The sequence below is a fragment of the Cervus canadensis genome, chromosome 20, assembly GCF_019320065.1.
Source record: "Cervus canadensis isolate Bull #8, Minnesota chromosome 20, ASM1932006v1, whole genome shotgun sequence".
Classification (NCBI taxonomy): domain Eukaryota; kingdom Metazoa; phylum Chordata; class Mammalia; order Artiodactyla; family Cervidae; genus Cervus; species Cervus canadensis.
Window position 1 is genome coordinate 32,598,051 of NC_057405.1, and position 22,512 is coordinate 32,620,562.

The 22,512-nt window shown below is 38.8% G+C and overlaps 1 protein-coding gene across 1 annotated transcript in view; it reads left to right on the forward strand.

The window, feature by feature from the left end:
* The window catches only part of BCKDHB (branched chain keto acid dehydrogenase E1 subunit beta), a 257,879-nt gene that overhangs the window by 78,888 nt on the left and 156,479 nt on the right, over positions 1 to 22,512 (forward strand). Inside the window, exons 7-8 of the mRNA XM_043438990.1 lie at positions 6,900 to 6,997; positions 10,465 to 10,575. Of these exons, the coding sequence (XP_043294925.1) occupies positions 6,900 to 6,997; positions 10,465 to 10,575 (209 nt within the window). The remainder of the gene's footprint in view (positions 1 to 6,899; positions 6,998 to 10,464; positions 10,576 to 22,512) is intronic.

Genomic DNA, 22,512 nt, shown 5'->3' on the forward strand with positions numbered 1-22,512 from the left:
TACCTGTGAATTACAGTGTGCTTTCTTAGATGACCTGTTTGCCAAGTTTAAATAAATGAACATTTAAAATTGTATTCTTTTTTGTTGAAATGTAATTGATTTACAATGCTATATTAGTTTTAGGTGTACAACATAGAGATTCAGTAATTTTATAGTTCACACTTCATTTAAAGCTATGACAACATAATGGCTGTAATTCCCTGTGCTGTACAATATATTCTTGTTGCTTATCTGTTTTGTGCACAGTAGACTCTGTGAGAGTCTGGGAGACTCTGGCATGATCAGAAACTCATGAGGAAACAGCACAGAGTCCCATTTGCAGCTTAAAGAATGACTGAAATAAGAGCGTTTGGCTCGTTCTGACAGTCCCATTACAGTAGTGGATCAGGAGGAAAGTGGACCAGGGGCTACAGTGAGCACAGAGGAAGTTGCCCTGGTGTCCAAAAGAAAATCCACTGATTGTCCCCCCCACAGTTATTAATACCCAGGGTTCCTCAGGTGTAATTAGGATGGGAGCTTGTGTGGGGGCCCCTGGGCACCTTCAGTCCTGATTGCCTTGAGAGTCTGACCCCTGGGGCCTACCCCTCAGAGGGCAGTCTTTTCTCCAGAATGGTCCTTTGCAGACCAGATATGGAGCTGGGGATGGCTGAGATGCCCGAGGACAATCCCACTTGAGGTGCCCCCTCCTATCCACAGTAATAGCAAGTCCGTCCCTTTTCACCTGGGTCCCTCTTGGCATTTCCCCTCAGGCTGTTTCAGAGCTGGTCTAACAGTCATTTTGGGGCTTCAGTCTTTTGCCTGGTTCATTTTTTTCACTGTTCCTCCTCGTATTCTCTACCATAATAGATTGTCTGAGCCAGTTGCAACAGATTTATCTAAAGACTGATTTGGTCCATACGCCTGTTTTAGTAGCTTACTGTGGATATCTGGAGCCGACTGAGTGAGAAATCTATCTTTTAAGATTATTTGTCTCTCTGAACTTTTGGAATTAATGTCAGTAAACTTGAGGAGAGCCTCCTGTAGTCTGTCTAGGAATTTACCAGGAGTTTCTTTCTCTCCCTGTTCTATGTCAGCCAGCTGAGCATAGTCTAAAGTCTTAGCGTGTGATTGCTTGAGTCCTTCAAGAATACATCTGACAAAGTGGCTCTGTTATGGGAACTTCTTGGCTCCCAGTAGGAAGGAGGGCTATTTCTTGTTCCCTCTTTCCCCTTGTCTCATGTTCAAGCCATTCATCTCCAAAAGTAGTAGCTTCTTCCAAAACTCTAGTTTTTGAGGGGTCAGTGTCTATTCCAAGACATACATTACATCTCTCCAAGTAAGGTCATAAAGCAAAGTTAGTTCTATAAAGGCCTCTATGTACTTTTTTGGATCCTCTAAATAGGCCCGACCACAATTGGGACTGTTGGAATTTCTACTGAGACTGAAGCAACCCCTCCTTGGAAGGGTGCCCTGACTCTCAGCCTGTTCAGCTGGGAGTCCCAGGTACAGAGGCAAAGTTAGAAGACAGGAGGGAGCTGACGGTTTCACACCCAAATCTGCACCCTTCGGACATGAGTCTGGCATGTCTTGAAGAGGGATAAAGAGCAACACATATGGCACATCTACTCATTTCTCTTATTTTCTACAGAACCATTCTAGTTGTAAAACAGTAATAATTGAGACCTTTCAACCAGTCAGTGTTCCCCATCTTCCAAAGGATACTGTGGCCATTCAGTATCACAGAAATTCAGATGTGTCTTTTTTTTTTTAAACTCTGGGGATCAAACTTCTCCCAGTTTTTAAAAAATACATTTTAAAGGAGTGGTTATGGAACTGGAGATAACCAGATCTAAGAAAAAAGCGGCATCCAAAGCCTTGGCTTCTTTCCACTGGGGACATCCCTCTCTGCTCTAGATGGGAGTGTAGACAAACTTTCCACCGAAGCTTTCCTTCCCTGGTCGGACTTAGCCTGTCCCTTACTGACGCAGGCATCTTATTCGTCCCTCCCGGTTCTACCACCAAGGCAAAGTGGAAATGCACCAGGGGTGGACCTGATGGCATCCCAAACTGATTTTGAGTTCCGTACCACTAAGACCTTTGTTTGATTTGTCCTTTTCTCTGACACCACCCAGAGGGTAACAGAGCAGCTTTCCTGGAGTGTTTCCCAAGCTAGGACCACTAGGGGAAGCATCCGTCTTACATGTGTCTGTGCACATTCCTGGGTTACATTCCTGACCGCAGTAGAAATGGTGAGTCATAAAGGGACGAACAACAACCAAGCTGTCCCTTCTGAGTGTCGCCACACCAGTAGAGCAAAAGAGGTGATAGGGGATTGGCCAGTGAGGAAAAAGTGATTTTTGTCCTCGAGCTACTAGGGCCAGTCCTTCCAGTTCATTCCCACAGATTCCACAAAAAGAATATCTAAGGAGTTGAGACAAGAGCCATCAGAGAGCCGCCTCTGATCCACTAAGAGCTGGTGCTACCGAAGGAAGAAGCCCATTGTACTTCCAATCTGACCAGATCCTGCAATTCCTGATCTGTGTCCTCAAAAACCTCATGGTCACCAGCAATGCTTCTATCCATGTAGATGGGAGGCAGAGCCGTGACAAAGACTCACTTTCAGGCCGCTGGCCCCTGAGGCAGGCAGCCAGGAGGTGACCTCTAGCCTGAGAGATGTTCCTGGAGCTAGAGCTCCGCCTCGCTCCCAAATGTGCTCCTGTAATGTTCGGCTCCCAGCAAGGCTAGGCGCTTCCATACATGGGGTCTAAGTAAAAGTACATAGTAACAGCATGGATCACAAGTCCCTTGAAAGTCCATGATCTAACAGGTTAGGTTAGTATTTCTAATTCCCGGGCAATCACCATATGGTCAAAGAGACCAGGAAAAGCTGACCGAGGAAGGGAAGTTCGGTCCACAAACTTCACCCATTTTGTCTGCTCCCCTTGCAGGGACATTGGGTGTTTCTTGGCGTTGGCAGGTCAGTATAAACCCCTGACAAGGCTCCCTTTTCTGGGACTGCCTTCGGTCATTATGAGGCACCATGAAACCACAGAGAAGAGCTCATCACTTGCTTTGTGCAGGGAATGTCATTCATTCACACAGGCATACTGAAGAGTTAGTAAAGCAGAAAACGTGTATACTGAGAAAGGAGAGAGGCTAAAGCTCTGAGTGTTCTTACCTTGTCCTGAAGATCCCGGACGAGCCCCCAAGATGATAGCTTACAGTGAACGTTGTTGGATTTGTGATCTCCGAAGTAGACGATTTAGCTTCGGGACCAGGCTTGATCACTCAAGAGCTTTTGTGTAGTAGAGTTTTATTAAAGTGAAAAAGGGACAGAGAAAGGTTCTGACATAGACATCAGAAGGGGCATGGAGAGTGCCACCACATTTAGGTCTTTAATCCATAAAATTGTAATCTTATTTTTATCCTCTCAGGATTAAATTTATGCAAATCTAAAGAGAGAGTTTTTTTGGTTCTTTTTAATATGTCTCTTCTTGAATCTCGTTCTTGGCATGCTTTTATTTTTTTCAATGGAAGATTAAGCCTTGTTTGCCATGTTGTCCCTTAATTAATTGTTAAAGTAATGAGGCCTTATTATTCTGGGTAATTTATTGAATACAATGAAGCAGTTAGTCACCCACTGGCAAGTTTTCAAAGGAGGTGGGCCAAGATGCCAACCCACTTCTTTTGGTGCTCCAGCCCTTAGAGTTGTGTGTTCCAGGGATTTGCTAATTACTAGCCGGCAACTGATTTACAAGGTGGGAAAGGCTGAGGTCTTGAATGGTGGCCATGGACTCACAGGCAAGGCAGAGCGTGTACTGACTTCCAGCCTTGACTTTTGGCAGGAAGACCTTGCTGCTTGGGGAAAGAAGACTTGAGGATGGCGAGGAGCCTGTGTGCTACCTTTGGCATACTTGCCAGATGTTATCAACGTTGTTCTTAACCGTCACTTTAGTTGAGCAGCTGAGAATTGCTGAGTAAAATGTATTACTCCGGTTGAATATGTCTGTTTTCCTACTTGACTGTTTCTTTGTCCATCCATCCCTCCATATTTCCATTGGTTCCTCCATTCATCTGATACTGGATTTAAGCTATCAATGAATGGGCTGTAATTGACCTCTGGAAGCACTGTTTGGAATTGAGGCTGGGAAACATTTTCTGCAAAGGGATAGACAATAAATATTTTAGGTGTATAGGCCATGATGTCTCTTGGAACTACTCAGCTTTGTTGAGGAAGGGCGAGAACAGCCATAGGTAATATGTAAATAAACGGATGAGGTTGTGTGCCAAGAAAACATTGTTTACAAAAGTGGACTTGCCTACTCTTGGTTTAGACATTTGGAAGTATCTGACTGAATGAACATAGTTTGTGTGCTACACACACACACACACAAAGAAAAAAAGCCTTAAAAAGTGTTTTTGATGCTCTTCTAACAGCTATGTGTCAGGTTTCTTGGCTTAATTGTCATCTGTGTTGAGGTTTACCCCCAGAAGTAGTTTTATAAGTTTTACTATTTTATTTGTTCATTTATTTCATTAAACATACTTATGATTTAAAACATTCATTTCTCTCTGGCACTGGTTAAAGACAAGTCATTGGATTGGAAATATAAAAAAATACAAGTGATAAAATTTTCTACTGTATCACTGATAGCAGCACCATTAAATTTTATAATTTTTAACTTACAAATATGATTTCAAAACTATACTTCAGATGTGAAAATATGACCAAGATATACTGTTGAGTGGAAAAGGAGATTATGAAAGGGTTCTAAATAGCATGTACAGTGTGATTATGTTTGTGGAAAGAAAACAAGATTTATATATGTCTTTAAACTGTGCAGGTCCATCTATATGCAAATTTTTTGACTACCCATTACTGTGTTACTACAGGACTAGAGTTGGTTGACTCTGAGGATGTGGAGGATCAGCTCTAAGTTGTATGCAGATATTTGACTGCATGGAGCGTCCTTGCCCTTAGCCACCATGTTGTTCAAGAGTTAACTGTGTATGCATACTTACATACTGTAAATATCTGAAAACATAGTGAATCAGCCAGGGTTCTTAATTTTTTAGTGGTGAGATCAACTTTGTCCAATATAAGTAGAAAAGATTCATTAAAGGATAACAAGTAGCTCGGAGATCCCTGGAGTACCTAAGAACCAGGGTTGTGTGTGTCTCTGTGTACTCAGTCGTGTCTGACTCTTTGCAACTCCAAGGATTGTAGCCCTCCAACTCCTCTGTCCATGAGATTTCCCAGGCAAGAATACTGGTGTATGTAGCCATTTCCTTCTCCAGGGAATTTCCCTACCCAGGGATTGAACCCGTGTCTCTTGCATTGGCAGGATTCTTTACCCCTGAGCTACCAGGGAAACCCAATATATCTATATTTTAATACCCCAAATTTCATTGCATAACTGGTGTTGTAAAGATATTCCAGCAGGTGGCAGTGGACATGGGGCTGTATAAATGTCTGAATCACTGATACCACTGAGCTTGGATGCTGGATCTGCCTCCACAGTTGCCAGTATTCTGGAATACTTGCTGGTCTCTTGTGTCATTGGCTTCCAATTCACAGTCTGTCATGGGTGGGTGCATTTGATGGGCAGAACCCACGTTTTACGCCCTTGCTGCATGGGAAGCTGGGAAAGTGAATATGTAGACCTGACTTATGTAGTGGGCAAGGGACCCTGCTTCAGAAGGATCATAGGAAGATATTTAAGATCTTGTCTTAAAGATATTTCAGATCTTGTTATCTTGCTGGACAACAGCAAGAGTGAGAGCTGTCCACTGCAGGCACCCAGGAAATTGTTGGCATTGATGACTTTTGGACAGTAGAGTTGGAAGGGCTGACTGGAGAGCAGAGGGAACCTTTTATTTTACTCTTCTGTGCTCCTAGAATTAAAAAAAAAATCTCATATAATTTGTACAGCAGAAATTAACAGAACATTGTAAATCAACTAGAATAAAATTAAAACAAAACAAAATAAGGCAAATTCACATAACACTGATAATAAAAGGACTCTGGGGGAAAATGAAGAAAAGGGAGTGACCTTTTCTCCTTATCTCTTCCATTGTTATCCTGCTTCATGTGGTAATTCAAGAAGACTTCCCATCATCATGGGGGCAATTTTGTTTACTCAGTTTCACCTAAAAATTCATTATGCCATTTCCTCTTGAGTTTGATCAACTCTCGGTTACTTGCACTTTGTTGGGCAGAGATATCATGAAATGGTTTTCTTTGGGATGCCAGTGATGTATTCTTCCTTTGGCTTGGTGGAGCTGATTTAGTTTGTCTCTTTGAGGTCTATAGAATTCAGATTTGAAAATTGAGGTGTTGTCACCTGCCATGGTTGGTGAAAGTGTCCATAGTTGCAAGATGCAAAAATAAAATATACTTAGAAAGTAGGCCATATTACGTGTTTTTTTTTTTCTGTTTTTCAAGCACTCATAAATTTCTTTACTCTTTGATAGAAAAGTTTTCTGAGAACTTAATTCAGTCCAATGAAGTTTTAGCAGGCATATTAAAATCTTTTTAAACTTTATTTTTGTATTGTTTTATGTTTACAGAAAAAGTATGAAGATACTACAGAGTTCCCATATACCCCTTTATTTACATCTTATGTATGATACACTTGGTATAATTAATGAACCAATATTGATGAAACATTATTATTGACTAAATAACAGATTTTATTAAAATTTTTTTAGTTTTTCCCTATAGCTGATTTGATTGTACATTTTCATCTGTGTAGTGCTGTCATATAGTAATTCTATTTCAGTTATAAATAACTTCTGGAATTTGGAGGAAGAATAAATAAAATAAAGCTTTGCCACAATGAAGTTCTTATATTCTTTTTGCACAAAGTTGCATAAGAATAATTAACCTTACATTTTTTTCCCCTTCGTTTTATATTCAGTGGAGCAGGTTCCTGTAGAGCCATACAACATCCCCCTTTCCCAAGCTGAAGTCATCCAGGAAGGGAGTGATGTTACTCTAGTTGCCTGGGGCACTCAGGTCAGTAACCACTACAGCAGCTGGTAATGCCATCTTGTGTGTGGAAGCTCTCATTTAAAAAGTATATATTTATTTTTAATCAAAGGATAATTGCTTTACAGTATTGTGTTGGTTTTTACGAAACATTAACATGAATCAGTCATAGGTTTACCCAAGTCCCCTCTGACTTGAACATCCTTGCACCTCCCTCCCATCCCACCCCTCTAGGTTGTTACCGAGCCCTGGTTCCGAGTTCCCTGACTAATACAGCAAATTCCCATTGGCTATCTATTTTATATATGGTAATGTATGTTTCCATGTTTCTCTTTCCATACATCTCACCCTCTCCTTCCTCCCCCCTGCACCCCGCCATCCCCAGCTGTGTCTGTAAGCCTGTTCTCAATATCTGTCACTATTGCTGCTCTGCAAATTGGAAGCTCTCATTTTTAATGCTGATTCTCTGAAGCATTAAAAATGTCTCCCTTATTTCTCAAATTTAAATCTTGTTTGATGCTATGTCTGTATCTGGTACTGATTTCTGGTTGAAGGTAAGATGCCTTTCCATTCATATGCATATGGTGAAGCCTTTAAAAATACATTGATAGTTTACAAAAATGTATTCAGTAGACACTCTCTTTTGAAGCACACATTAGGTATCCTCACTACTTGTTGCTGCTTTTGACATACCATCTTCTTTTTTTTGCCATTATTCTTATTACGTTATTGAATTAAAGATTTAAAAATTCTGTAGTACTTTAGAATTTTCAAAAGTCACGCACAGGACTTCATGTAATCCCATGATAACCCCCTCCTTTTTTTATCCTCCATCCCTACAGTTCCCCTCCTTGCTTCTCTCTCCCCACAGGTAACCATTAGTTTGTTCTCTGTGTCTGTGAGTCTGCTTCTTCTTCTTTATTTACTAGTTTGTTGTATTTTTTAGATTCCACATGTAAGTGATATCCTGCAGTATTTGTCTTTCTCTGTCTGATCTTTTTCACTTAGCATAATGCCCTCCAAGTCCATCCATGTTGCTGCAAATGGCAAAATTTCATTCTTTTTTTTTTTTATGGCTAAGTAGTGTGTCTGTCTATCTATCTATCTTATCTATCTATCTATGTATATATATCTCACAGCTTCTTTATCCATTCTATTGATAGATACTTAGGTTGCTTTCATACCTTGGCAATTGTAGATAATGTTGCTATGACCAGTGAGGTGTATGTATCTTTAAAATTAATGTTTTTCTTTTTCTTTTTTGTATGTATACCCAAGAGTGGAATTGCCAGGTCATATGGTAGTTCTAGTTTTAGTCTTTTGAGAAACCTCTGTACTATTCCAGAGCGGGTGCACCAATTTACATTCCAATAGTGTACAAGGGTTCCCTTTTCTCCTTTTCCTTGCCAACATTTGTTATTTACGTTCTTTCTGATGATAGCTATGTAGACTTCCTTGGTGGCTCAGATGGTAAAGCGTCTATCTACAATGCGGGAGACCCAGGTTCGATCCCTGGGTTGGGAAGATCCCCTGGAGAAGGAAATGGCAATCCACTCCAGGACTATTGCCTGGAAAATCCCATGGACAGGGGAGCCTGGTAGGCTACAGTCCTTGGGGTCGCAAAGAGTCGGACACGACTGAGCGACTTCACTTTCCTTAACTTTCACTATGCTGACAAGTGAGAGGTGATATCATGTGGCTATGATTTGCATTTCCCTGATGATTAGTGATGTTTTCATCCCATCTGTTTCCATCTCTCGTGATTACTTTGCTGGCTATCTGGACCCATCCACTGGTTCAGCCTCATTATTTCATACCTTCCCCTAGTGAGCTGATCTGTCTTAGTTTTCCTCAGAGCTTATTATCATATTGCTCTATTTCCAAACTTTTAAGCTCAGGACTCATTCTCTGCCCATAACCTTCTATCTCTCTTTGGGACTGACAAGTATACACTACTGTATATAAAATAGATAATCAACAAGGACCTACTGTTATAGCACAGGGAACTGTATTCTTTACTCTGTAATGGTCTACATGAAAAAGAATCTAAAAAAGGGGATCTATGTGTATGTGTAACTGATTCACTTTGCTGTATACCTGAAATAACACAACATTGCAAATCAACTATTCTCTAATAAAAATTTAAAAAAAAAAGAAATGATCAGCTTTTATTTTTTCTGTGAAAAGGAGGTGCCTCTTATTTTAGAAAATTTAATACTGTAAAATACAAAGAAGACTATGAAAATCATTTGCAGTCCCACAGCTTCCTTCTCTCTTCTGCACTTGACTTTTGGCTGGGAGAGCTGCGGCCCTCATGGTTTCTCACCTCCTGAGGGATAACCAGGCTGCTTGTTGTGTCACATCTGATGATGGTGCCCATCGTGGGCTTTGTAAACCTTTTCTGCTCTCCTTGAGTCCCCCTTTAAAAAACTCACCCTCAGCGTGTGTCCTTGCCTCTCCTTTTAACAGATCAGTTAGAGTGTGTTGGGTTGTAACTGCACCTTGCCTTTCCCTCACACCATCACCTGTGCTGCCAGTTCTTACCTCTTTTCCTTTTGTTTTCTGAGAAGTGTCTGGTTTTCACAGCTACCTTTCCAAATCTGTTTCAGAATATATTCTGTTTCTCCTTCTCCAGGACTGCTTGCTATTCATCAGCTGGTCCCTCTCTCCTGCATCGTCAGTTTCTCCTTTCCATGTCCTTCTTATTAAAAACAAAATGTGTCTCTCTTTTCTATTTAAAAAAATACTTTTCTCTATGCCACCTTTCCTTTAAATATCAGTATATCTTCCTCTTTTATCATTAAACTTGAGCAGCTACTTTCTATTCCCTATATTTAATTCCCTCATTATTTTTTTAAACTCATTTACCTATGAGTTCTGTTTCCACTAGTTAAAACTATTTCTGCTAATATTGCTAATCTTTCTAATTGCTAAATCCAGCCCTTATCTCATATTACTATAGTATGGGACACCAACTGGCTACTGTCTTTATGAAACCTTTCTTTAGTTTCTGGGATATATTGTCTTCTGGTTTTCTTTCTGTTTAACTATTTTTTTTTTTGCTTGTTTTTGTTTTTCTCCTCCTTCCTCCTTTTCCTCCTCCTCTTCCTATTCTTCAGCTCCTACTCCTCTACTTTGCTCTTTAGTGTGGGTCACCTACAGGGTCCTATGATTTTTGCCCTTTACTTCTCCTACATGCCTTTTCTAGAAACTCAACCTACTGCTATGACTTTATTAACCTTCTCTGTGTTGGTATCTTTGGAATCAGTATCTTTGGCACTGACTGCTTTCCTTTTCTCCAAGAATCACTTTCCAGCTGTTTTCTGGACGTCTATATCTGATTATTTTGTTGGAGTACTGGGCTTCTACATCTAAAAGAAATTCTCCTTGCAAATCAAGTCCTCTGACCTTAAACACTGTCTCTATTAAGAATGTCAGAATTCACCTAGCTTTTCTCTGTAGTCATCCTCTGCCTGTTTTCCTCTCTTTTTCAGGTTCATGTGATCCGAGAGGTGGCTGCCATGGCTCAGGAGAAGCTTGGGGTGTCTTGTGAGGTCATCGATCTGAGGACTATACTCCCTTGGGATGTGGATACAGTTTGCAAGGTATGAATAGAGTGTTGATAGTGTCCTTTCCTCAAAATCTGTTTACCAAAAACCCTTTCCCAAATTTGTTGGGCCCCTGTAAATAATTATTTTAAAATTGTGAGCTTCCTGAGCCTTTTCAACCAATTTTAAAACTTCAAAATTTACACCCTGAATGAAACGTATGAGCTTGCTGCTCAAGGAAACAAATTGCTTCAGGATTTTTCCCTCCCACGGTTCTGTGTTTAAAATATTACAACTCCTGTTCTGCATGCCGCTAGCTCGGATTGACTTGTGTGAGTAACGGACCAGGGCAAATGAGAGCATATCAGGGCTGTTGGAGTCACCTGGGTGTTTAAACTTCTTATTGGTTATGGTTCAGTAAGCCAGGTCTAATATAGCCAGCTGAACGGTTTAGCTGAATTCTCATTTTGTTACTTCTCCAAAAAAGAAGTGAGGTGGAGTTTTTTTTTTTAAAGCAACTTCTTTATATAACTTTAATAATGTGGATCACAGTTTCATATTATGTAATGGGATTCTGGCTGCTCTGATTTACAGTTTTCTATCTAAGTAGTCTCAAGAACTTTGGCTTGTTGAGATTGATCTTGTTCTTACTGTTAATAGGATTCATGTAGTCCCCTCTCAAGAATATAGTTTAGTTCTCATTTATTGGCTGTAACTGATATCTTTCATATAATGTCTAGATAAATTGAAGTGGATCTGTTACCAAATTGGTATATAAGGAAGGTTAAGTTCTTTTTTGTGTATGTGATGGTCTTATCTACTAAAGTTTAGGTCACATTGCGTGTAATTTTTCTTGATCTACTTTTATAGCAAATGAGTCATAAGAATGAGAGTATTCTACGTTTATTATATTCAAGAGTTTTGGCATTCTTGTAGCTTTTATAGGCTGTTTCTTAGGTTATTACATAAAAATAATCTGCAGTTACTGCTGCTATAAAAGTATAGTTTAGGGTGTTTGTTCATGCTTAGTCACTAAGTCATGTCCAACTCTTTGCAACTGCATAGACTGTAGCCTGCCAGGCTCCTCTGTCCATGGGATTTTCCAGGCGAGAATACTGGACTGGGTTGCCTTTTCCTTCTCTAATAGCATAAGGTGTTTTTATGTTTAATAGTATAAGGTGTAGTGATTGTTTCATAATTTAGAGGAAGATTTAAGGTTTGTTCCAGTAAAAGTAGACTCACTGGACACTATGGAGACACTTGAGATGGTTACAAATGGCTTCAATAACATTCTAAGTCCTTATATTTATAGTTTTCATAATAAAGGGCAGTGTTTTAGGTTGAGCTACTTGTAACTACATGAAAATAGTGCTTTTTGCAAGCATTTTCAGGTCATGTCAGACATTGTTTCCTTTCAAATAGCCAGTGTTCCAAACTGTGGTTAAACAGGGGCCGATAGCCTTTGCCCCAGAGTGCACTTCTTGTTTGCAGGGTGTCTCCCTCACTTGCGGGTTTATATTTATAATGTGAATGGAGCTTGTGCATGAGCATATGATGCTATGTCATGGTGCAGTGGAGAGAACTGATGTATGGTTGGAACATATATTTACATGTGTAAACCTTATTTAAATATTTATATACATTATATATTCAAAAAAATTGAAGCAGCTTATGGTAAACACAAATGAACTAACACTCTAGTTGATAACCATGAAAGTAAAGTGAGAAGAAGTAGAGGAAAAAAGAGGTGGGAAATTATATTTATATCAGTTTCCCACTGATATAGTGTGAGCACTAACCCCATCCCCATCCCTCAGTTCAGTTCAGTTCAGTTCAGTCGCTCAGTCATGTCTGACTCTGCGACCCCATGAACCGCAGCACGCCAGGCCTCCCTGTCCATCACCAACTCCTAGAGTTTACTCAAACTCATGTACATCGAGTCGGTGATGCCATCCAGCCATCTCATCCTCTGTCGTCCCCTTCTCCTCCTGCCCCCAGTCCCTCCCAGCATCAAGGTCTTTTTCAATGAGTCAGCTCTTCGCATGAGCTGGTATTGTTCCCATCCCTACCCTTTATTAAATCTAGCAGTCTCATCTTTGTATGATCCTGGAATGTAGACCCTGTTCCTTAGGACTCTGCATGACTGGAGATGATGAAAGAGGAGACTAAAAGCCTCTACTAAACAAGGAAGAGATGCAGCAAACCTCTGACTGATGCTTTCATCATGTTATTTTTCTAGCTGATGACCCTCCAGTTACAGTAGTGAAAACCAGCTTATCATTTCTTGATGACTTTGAGTGTATTTGTGCCTCTCTTCATTGTTGATCATGGTACATCTTCAGTTTTCTTTTCATGCACAAAAGAGAAAATTTTTGGTACTTGGCATCTTCTAGGAATCAAAGATGATTTTAAGAAAGAGGGCCCTATAATTAAACTGATTTTAAAAATGAGATTTTTTTGTTTGTTTAATAATAATTCAACTTTTGTTTATCTTTAGGAATTCTATAGTAATCAAGATTTATGTTTTTCTCTTTCAGTTAGTGCTGTGTTTTATTGGTTGTTTTTGTCTTATGACAACATTAAATCTCTCAGCTTTATTCATTACATGTTAAACTCAATACCAAAATACATCGCTTGGAATACCTAGTCAAGAAAAGCCTATTAAAGGTAAACATAATTTATTGAACATAAGCATTACCATACTGTGCATAGTAAAAGGGCTCTGGAACATTGGTTATTGTGATCTGAATTTGACTATGTTTTTAAAATGTAGTCATACTTTCTACTTAAGCTTTAAAGCATTGTTTGAAAGTTATAAACTGGAATAGTTGCTTGGCGACAGAACAACAGAGGTTTTTTTAAATTAATTTTTTATTGAGGTGTAGTTGATGTACAATATTAGCTTCAGGTGTACAACACAATGATTCAAAATTTTTATAGATTATATGCCATTTGAAATTATAAAATATTGGCTATATTCCCTGTGCTGTACAATATATCCTTGTAGCTTATTTATTTTATACATAGTAGTTTGTACCTCTTTACTCCTCTCTTACCCTTCTCCTGTTCCCTCCCCTCTGGTAACCACTAGCTCATTCTCTGTATCTATGAGTCTGTTCCTTTTTTGCTATATTCACTAGCTTGTTGTATTTTTTAGATTCCACGTGTAAGTATTTGTCTTTCTCTGTCTGAATTATTTCACTGAGCATGATGTGCTCCGGGTCCATCCGAACAGCAGAGTTTCTGATTGTTGCTCAGAGAAGCCATGAAGTTGGAGACTGTAGTGGGACTAAGAATCATAGTCAGTTTATCTACTCAATTCTGAACCTCATATTAAACAGTTAAGCTGGAAGCCACTGGAAAGCAGAATAGAAATCCTTGAGTTTTGAAGTACTTAGGAGACAGAGACCCACCCTAAGGCCTGGGGGTTTCAGTAGGGGTAGAGTGGTCTAGGAACAGTGATGAGAGTGGCAAGACCTGAAATGAGGGGTAAAAGGACACTGACCTGCAGCTGCTCTTTACCTGCGGACACCAGTTTGTCTCAATTAGAAGCTGAGAATCCAGGTGTGTAGAAACTTTGTTTCATGGGGTTGTAAATAGCTCAGTTGGTAAAGAATCTGCCTGCAATGCTGCTGCTGCAGCTGCTAAGTCACTTCAGTTGTGTCTGACTCTGTGTGACCCCAGAGACGGTGCAGCCCACCAGGATCCCCCATCCCTGGGATTCTCCAGGCAAGAACACTGGAGTGGGTTGCCATTTCCTTCTCCAGTGCAATGCAGGAGACCCCAGTTCGATTCCTGGATTGGGAAGATCTGCTGGAGAAGGGATAGGCTACCCACTCCAGTATTCTTGGGCTTCCCTTATGGCTCAACTGGTAAAGAATCTGCCTGCAATGTGGGAGGCCTGGGTTCAATCCCTGGGTTGGGAAGATCCCCTGGAGAAGGGAAGGGCTTACCCACTCCAGTATTCTGGCCTGGAGAATTCCATGGACTGTGTAGTCCATGGGGTTGCAAAGAGCTGGACATGACTGAGCGACTTTCACTCATTCACTTAAGGACAGAATTGGAAACTTGAAGGGTCTTAAACACATAGTCTCTGTCTTAAGATACATACAGAGCCAAATTCTCACGCTCTGTATGATAGCACCTAAGCAGAATGATCTGAAATGCGAAGCTGTCACTTGATGCTGAAGTGACAAAGGCCCATCATACTTTCCATTGAAAGCTGTGGCGTCAGGTCTTTGTTTAGAGGCAGTCAGAAATAGATCATATCTTCCCAACCTTCATGCACCTCTGCCCCTCTCAGTTCCTTATTGAATTAATGTACTTTACCTTATGCTCTATCTGCCTAGAGCAGGGAGGCATCTTCTCATCTCTTGGAACCTCTTGTTGCTGTTCAGCTGCTTACCCCTGTCTGACTCTTCATGACCCCATGGACTGCAGCACTCCAGGCTTCCCTGTCCTTCACTGTCTCCCAGATCTTGCTCAAACTCATGTCCATTGAGTCAGTGATGTCATCCAACCAACTCATCCTCTGTTGCCCTCATCTCCTCTTACCTTCAATCTTTCCCAGCATCAGGGTCTTTTCCAGTGAGTCAGCTCTTGGCATCAGGTGGCCAAAGTATTGGAACTCCAGCTTTAGCATCAGTCCTTCCAATGAATATTGAGGGTAGATTTCCTTTAGGATGGACTGGTTGGATCTCCTTGCAGTCCAAGGGACTTTCAAGAGTCTTCTCCAGCACCGCAGTTGGAAAGCATCACTTCTTTGGTGCGCTCAGCCTTCTTTATGATCCAACTCTCACTTTCGTACATGACTACTGGAAATACCACAGCTTTGACTGGACAGACTTTTGTTGGCAAAGTAATATCTCTGCTTTTTAATATGCTGTCTAGGTTTGTCACAGATTTTCTTTGAAGGAGCAACCATCTTTTAACTTCTTAACAATCAGCATTCAATAAAAAAAATTTTGCAAAGTATATGAAGAGACAGGACCAACTGAGCAAAAACCAAGAGAAAAATAAAGCGATAGAAAGCAGAAACACAGGTGATCCAGATATTGGAGTTAGCAGATGAGGATGTTATGATTATCATGTTTAGAAACATAGAGAAAAAAGAAACAAAAGAGGCAAGAAGGCATAGAATTATTATAGAAAATTGGAGTGAAAGTGTATGTGTGTGTGTGTGTGTCTGTATCAAGCATTGTAGAACCAAAAAAGATTTTTTTGACAGAACTCAATGGATGTATTTAAAAGCATATTGAACTTAGCAGATGATACGATTATGAACTAGAAGGCAAGTTAATAGAAAATGTCTAAACTGAAGGACAGGGAGAAAAAAATAGACTAAAATAGAAAGGAGCATAAAAGACATTTGCAATGTGGTCAAAAGATCTGTCATAAGATTAATAAAGGAGAAGAGAGAATGAGTTGCTCAGATACAATATCTAAAAGTATTTCTTATGAAACTTTTGTAATATCAGCCCACAAATTCAAGATGCTTCATGAACCGCTAAGAGGGATATATTCAAAGAAAATTACACCCATATACATGATGGATTGACTTCTCAGATTGCTGGAGATGCCAACCTAGAATTCTCTACTCAGTGAAAACATTCCTTTAAAATTAAAGTGAAATAAATAGTTTAAACAAATAGAATTTGAGAGAATTTATCAGCAGTGCATTTTCACTAAAAGATATAATGATACATGTTGTAATCTCTATAGAGTAACAACTGAAATAATAGTGAAAGTATATATCCAGCAAATTAAAAAGGGAAGTGTAGATTAATAAAAATATTGATTAGACCACAAGAAAGAGAGGAATACATGTACAAAAAACAGTTGTCTCAATAGAAAACAGTAAGATGACAGATAAAAGTCTGGATATTTTTGTAAAGATTAAATGCAGATGAACTAAATAATTCCAGTAAAAGACTGAGATTTTCAAACTTCATTAAAAAATGACAGTGATAAATGTGCAGCTTAAACGAGATATGCTTTAGGGACTTCCCTGGTGGTCCAGTGGCTAGGACTATGTGCTCCTGTTGCAGGGAGCCCAGGTTCAATCCTTGGTCAGGGAACTGGATCCCATATGCTGCAACTAAAATCCTGCATGCCACACACAGGGTCAACAATCTCACGTGACACAGCTAAGACCTGGAGCAAATAAATAGTAAAAAAAAAAGAGTATAACAAATTAAATAAAGAGAAAAGTGTAAGTATGAGGACACAAAAATTAGAAAAGTATGGAAAAAGAAAGCTGCTATAGTTATACTAATTTTGAATAAAATTTTAAGGCAAGAAGTGTTACTAAAAATAAAGAGGAATATTTCATAATGCTAAAGGGATTCATTGACCAGAAGATGTCACATTCTTAAATCTGTCATGTCCTTAATAGCATAGCTTCAAAATACATAAAGCAAAGGAAACAAAGTTAAAAGGAAATAGACATATCCACAATCACAGGGGGAGACTTTGGCCCCTCTCTTAAAGGCTGATCAGGCAAGGAGACAACATCAGTAGTATGGAAGGTCTGAACAGTTAGTAAAATTGTGCTCATTGTGCACCCAACTATGCAAGAAATCGTTCTTTTCAACTGAATATAGAACATTTGTCAAAAGTGACCAGATGCTAGGACATAAATATAACCTTAACAAATTTCAGAGTTTGAACTCATTTAGAATGTGTTCTCTGACAATAGTAATATTCAGTTAGAACTTGAGGGGGAAAAAAAGACATCCAGAAAAGCCCCAACTTCCTGCAAATTAAATAATTTATATTTAAATAGCCATGGGTTGTAAAAGAAAAATTGCAACAAAAATTAGAGAAGACACTGAACTGAATGGTTATGAAGATACTACCTATCAAAAGTTTAATGATTCAGCTAAGCTCATGCTCAGTGGGAACTTTATAGTTGTAGATACATTTATTTAGGAAACAAAAATAATAACAAAAAAATTAATTTCAGTTTCCATCTCCAAAAGAAAGATCAAACCTAGAGAAAGTCAGAAGAAATTAAATAATAAAGAATGGAAATCAATGAAACAGAAAATGTGCAATAGATGTATTTAATAAACTTCAGATCTTTGAAGAGACTAATATACTTGATAAACTTTTAACAAGACTGTTTGAGTAATACACTTGATAAATCTTTAACAAGACTAATGAAAAAAATGGCTCAAACAAAGTGACAAATGCTAGGTATAATTAAAAATGATGGCAGAGTCTACAGACATTAGAAAGGCAATGAAAAGATATTGTGAATAATTTTACAAATAAATTTTGGGTGAAATGGACAAACACCTGGGAAAATACAAATTTTTCAAAATTAATCAAAGAGGAATTAGAAATCCAGAATAGTCAGGTATCAAAGAAATTGAATCCATTTTTATCAAGCAAATGCAAGCAAGCCCTAGGCCCACATGGCTTTACTGGGAAATTCATTAAGACACAGCACTTTTTTTTTTCTTTAAATTGAAGTATAGTTGATTTACAGTGTTGTAAAACACAATTTAAGCAAAGTTTTGCAGACAGTAGAACAAGAGGGAAAACTTACAGATTCCGTTTATATAACCAGCTTGATCTTTGTATCATACCTATTTAGGGCTGTATATAAAACAAAAATATAGACACATTTTTCTTGTGAACAAAGATGGGAAAATGAGAAACAGAACACTGGAAAATCAAATCCAGTAATTGAAAAGGCCAATGTGAGGGTTTATTTCAAACGAGCAAGGGGTGTTTGAGACCACATTCACAGAGGGTTGATGCAATTCCCCACCTGAACAGAAAATGGCAAAAATAATCTTATTGTCTTGCTAATACAGAAAAATTGATTTATTAAAAGTCAATATTCATTCATGGTTCAAATATCTTAGCAACCTACAAATGTGAAAGGGAATTCAACTATATTAACTTGGTAAAGAGTAACTTTATCTTTGTTTTATAAACAGTATTTAATCTGATAAAAAATAGGTTTATCTTATATCTACAAAAATAGCTATAAAAAGCCTGTGGATAAAATTTCCAAGTGAAATTTTGACAATTTTCCCCTTGAGATTAAGACTGCAATAGGATACTCACATTTAAAGGCAAGAGACATGACAGTTACATGGATTGAAAAGGAAGAAATAAAACTTATCCATAGATAACATGACTTGTTTATAAGAAAGATCAGTAGAATCTACAGGAAGATTATTAGAATTAAATGAATTTACCAAGGTCCCTGGAAACAAGGTCAATATACAACTGTATTTTTGTATATTGATTGTCAATACAATCGATTGTATTTTTGTATTCCAGCCACAGAAATTGATACTTAAAATTTGATAATAATGGAAATGTTTGAAATTAATTTGAAATGTAATTAATTCAGAAGTTGGTAATATTTTTAAAAACATCAAAAATCAAACACCTAGGGTGAAATGGAGTGATGTGTGTATAAAAACTATGCAGAAAAGCCACAGAATATTTAGAGAAATTAAAGGAGACCCACCCAAACAGAAGAGCATAGTATTTTAATTATTGCCTAGGCTATTCTTGGCCTTACAATCTTGGAAGAAGAATAAAGCTAGAGGAATTAATAGTCACATATGTGATAGGCAAAATGTGTTACAAGGTTGTAGGAATTACAACAGTGTATTGGTGTAGGTGGACATATAGACAAATGGAACAGAATAAAAAGTAAAGAAACAGACCTGTTGATTATTTGATTCAGGACAAAGGTGATTGCAGTTCAGAGAGGACAGATGGACTTTTTAGTAAATGATGCTGTTTTGGATACCACAGAAAATAATTATGTTAACTTGTAAAACACAAATGTCAGTTTCAGAAAATTGCAAATCTAATTGTGAGAGAGAATATGATAAAGCTCTTGGGAGAACAGATGAATGTCTTTATGATCTTGTACAAAGATTTCTTAACTAGAACAAAACAAAACAAAAACTCAGAAACGCTAACATTAAAATAAGTTGTTGAAAATGAATTTCATTAGTTTAATTTCATTAAGAATTTATTGGGAATTCTCTGGTGGTCCAGTAGTTAGGACTCCATGCTTTCACTGACAAGGGTGTGGGTTCAGTCCCTGGGCCGGGATCTAAGGTCCCACAAGCTATGCGGTGTGGCCAAAAAAACACAAACAAACAACTAAAAAAGAATTTATTCATCAAAAGGCTTCAAAAGTACTTTGACACACTTGGAGAAACTTAATGGAAATTTATGTTCAGAAATATAGAGTACTGTTACAATCAAAAGAAATATTCCAATAGGAATATGGGTGAAAGTTTTGATAAGTCACTTCATAAAAGAATATATCCAAATGACTGAAAAACATAGGGTAACTTGCTCAATTTCTTTAGTCATCAGGACACGCAAATTAAAAACACAATATTGTTGTTGTTTAGTTGCCCAGTCATGTCCGACTCTTTGTGACCCCATGGACTACAGCGCTAGGCTTCCCTGTCTCTCACCATCTGCCAGAGTTTGCCCAAGTTCGTGTCCATTGCATTAGCGATGCCATCCAGCCATCTCATTACAAATACAATGTGACACCATTAAACACACCATTCTGGCTAAAATGAAACGTACTCCTCAGAACCAAGTGGGGCCAGGGATATAGAGTAATCTATCTCTCATATATTGCTGTTGGGAATATTAAATTGTTACAATCATTTAAAAAGTAGTTGGGCATTATCCAGCTGATTGCTATGACCCAGCAATCTACTCCTATGTATCTATCAACAGAAATTTACAAAAGATAAGTTCAAGAATCTTCATAGTGCTTCACACTATTAGATGCACACCAGCCAGAGGATGGAAACATTATCATAGGATATTGTTCTGTAGTGAAAATGGATTACCAGCAAATTTAATGGAACAATGTGTATTCACCTCACAAACAGTTTGACTTAAAAAAGCTATATTTGAATGAGTACATACTGTATGATTCCATTTATATAATGTGCAAAGACAGATACAACTCATCTGAGGTGTTAGGAGTCAGTAAGTGTCATGTGGTGGTTAATCAGGAGGGGGCCTGAGAAGTATGGGATGCTGTAACAGTTTCTTGTTCTGAGTGCTGGTTGTATAAGTTCAATTATATATTGAACTTAGTGTTCTGAGCATAACACCCATTTATGTGCTTTTTGTGTGTGTATGTTATCCTTCGAAAGAAGGTAAAAGAAGAAAAACATGAAAACACAGAAAAAGCCCTGTGTTCCCACTGGTTAGTTTCTTCGAGTTTGGGTTGTAGTGGAGTTTGTGTAGACTCAGGGAAAGCTGTGGTGTGCTCTGGTCAGGCTAAGTTTCTCTTGTCATTAAATGTTGTTCTAACCCAGCTCAGCTGTCACACTGATGAGAACAGGAGCTCTCATCCCAAGAGTGGAAGCTCTGCTCTTCCCAAGAGTGAGAACAATGGCTAAGTGCTGTGCCTTAACACTAAGCTAAGGGCTGGAATAGTCTTCCCTGCTGAGATACAGACCTCATTCAAAGGCATTTAGAAGTGAACTGCAAGCTAACAAAGCAGTGGACAAGTGCAGAGTTAGCCCTTGAGGTACTGTCCAGCTTGAAATGAAGATTCATTTTTTTTTTTTTTTTGAAGATTCATTTTTAATGAGTAGAAATTCAGAGTAATTGTCCATGAAAAACAAGAATTTGATTTTGGCAGGAGAATGATGCCTTTGAAAGAAACTCTAGATTTCAAGAATCATATGGGCTTCCCTGGTAGCTCAGCTGGTAAAGAATCCATGTACAATGCCGGAGACCCTGGTTTGATTCCTGGTCAGGAAGATCCCCTGGAGAAGGGAACGGCTACCCACTCCAGTATTCTGGCCTGGAGAATTCCATGGACTTCATGGGGTCACAAAGAGTCAGACATCTCTGAGTGACTTTCACTTTTACTTTCATTGTCATTCAACTTAGAATACAACATTCAACACTGCAAAAAGGAATAAGAAATAACCATTCACAAAGTGTAGGTGATTTCCACCTGTTTATAGAGAAAATTGACACCTAATTTTGATATGCTTACACTTTAATTGAAGATTTTTTGTTGTTCAGTTGCTAAGTCGTATCTGACTCTTTGCGACTCCATGGACTGCAACACGCCAGGTTTCCCTGTGCTTCAGTGTCTCTTGGAGTTTGCCAAGTTCGTGTCCATTGAGTCAGTGATGCTACCTAATCATCTTATCTTCTGCTGCCCTCTTCTCCTTTTGCCTTCAGAATTTCTCAGCATTGAAGATTAAATAATGCTGATTATTGAAATAAATAAGGGTTTTCCTTTGTATCTTGGGAGTCTTTGATTTCTCTTTCTCCTTCTCTGCTTTCCCACATTTAATTCCAAAGCAGACTCTTCTGACTTTGTCTACACAATATGTACAAAATCTGACCACCACTTCTACTGCTATTACGCTTGATCCTAGTCCAAAGCACTAACGTTTCTCACCTGGATTTTGGCCACAGCCTCCTAACCACTGTCTCTGCTTCTGTCCTATCCTTGCCATAGGCAGGGGTGATCTTTTGAAACGTGAGTCATATAATATCTCTTCTAGTCTCAAAAGACATCAGTGTTTCCTATTCAATTCAGTGGAAAAGTCAAATTCCTAATCAAGGTCTACAGGGATTCACCTGATCTCACTGCACTCCACACCTCACTGCCCATCCACTCTTCAGGAAATGCTCCTGGTTGATTCTTGTCAACTACAAATTCACACTTGCCATATACCTCTACAAGGATTAAATCATCTGCTGCTTTAGCTGCTGATTTTCACTATCTCCTGAAGGAAGTTCAGGGTGGAAAGCAGAAGGGAAGCACTCTGTGCTTGAGAATAACTGGAAGAACAGGAGTTCATATAGTTGGATATTTTCAGGAGCTGATTTTATGAGCCCTTGTATCTCCTTGTATCTGTGAAGCACTAAGATCCTTCATGGTGGTGACTGCTCATTGTGACTAGCAGAAATCTGAAAAATTATGTGCTTGATTGTGTGTACTCCCCCTTCACC